The sequence below is a fragment of the Cariama cristata genome, unplaced genomic scaffold (assembly GCF_000690535.1).
Source record: "Cariama cristata isolate BGI_N322 unplaced genomic scaffold, ASM69053v1 scaffold22859, whole genome shotgun sequence".
In the NCBI taxonomy this organism is placed as follows: Eukaryota; Metazoa; Chordata; class Aves; order Cariamiformes; family Cariamidae; genus Cariama; species Cariama cristata.
Genome location: NW_009636605.1, coordinates 1,570 through 1,823, shown reverse-complemented (window position 1 = coordinate 1,823; position 254 = coordinate 1,570). Strand labels below are relative to the sequence as shown.

Below are 254 nucleotides of genomic sequence, written 5' to 3'. Positions count from 1 at the left end.
CACCCGCACTCACTTCCCATCCTGGGTCTTCTTGATGATGAACAGGACAACCCTCTTGATGAGCATGAAGAGGATGAGGAGGCCGATGAGTCCCCCCACAACGCCCACGATGATGAGGGTCACAGTGTTGTCTGTCTCCACCACTGCAGGAGAGAAGGTGCTGAGGGGCCTCAGGAGGGGAGCAGGGAGCTCCCAGCTGCGTGCCCCCCCCAGAAAAGCAGCGACCCCCTCCACCAGCCGCTGGCCCCCAGCGC

The 254-nt window shown here is 62.6% G+C and overlaps 1 protein-coding gene across 1 annotated transcript in view; it reads right to left on the bottom strand.

Annotated features, from left to right (window-relative positions):
- Positions 1-9: 9 nt before the first annotated feature.
- Positions 10-254, bottom strand: part of SCN4B (sodium channel, voltage-gated, type IV, beta subunit) — a gene marked incomplete at its 5' end in the record, with an annotated part of 1,522 nt that continues 1,277 nt past the window's right edge. Inside the window, one exon of the mRNA XM_009707980.1 lies at positions 10-254. This exon is cut by the window's right edge and continues 8 nt beyond it. Within this exon, the coding sequence (XP_009706282.1) occupies positions 10-254 (245 nt within the window).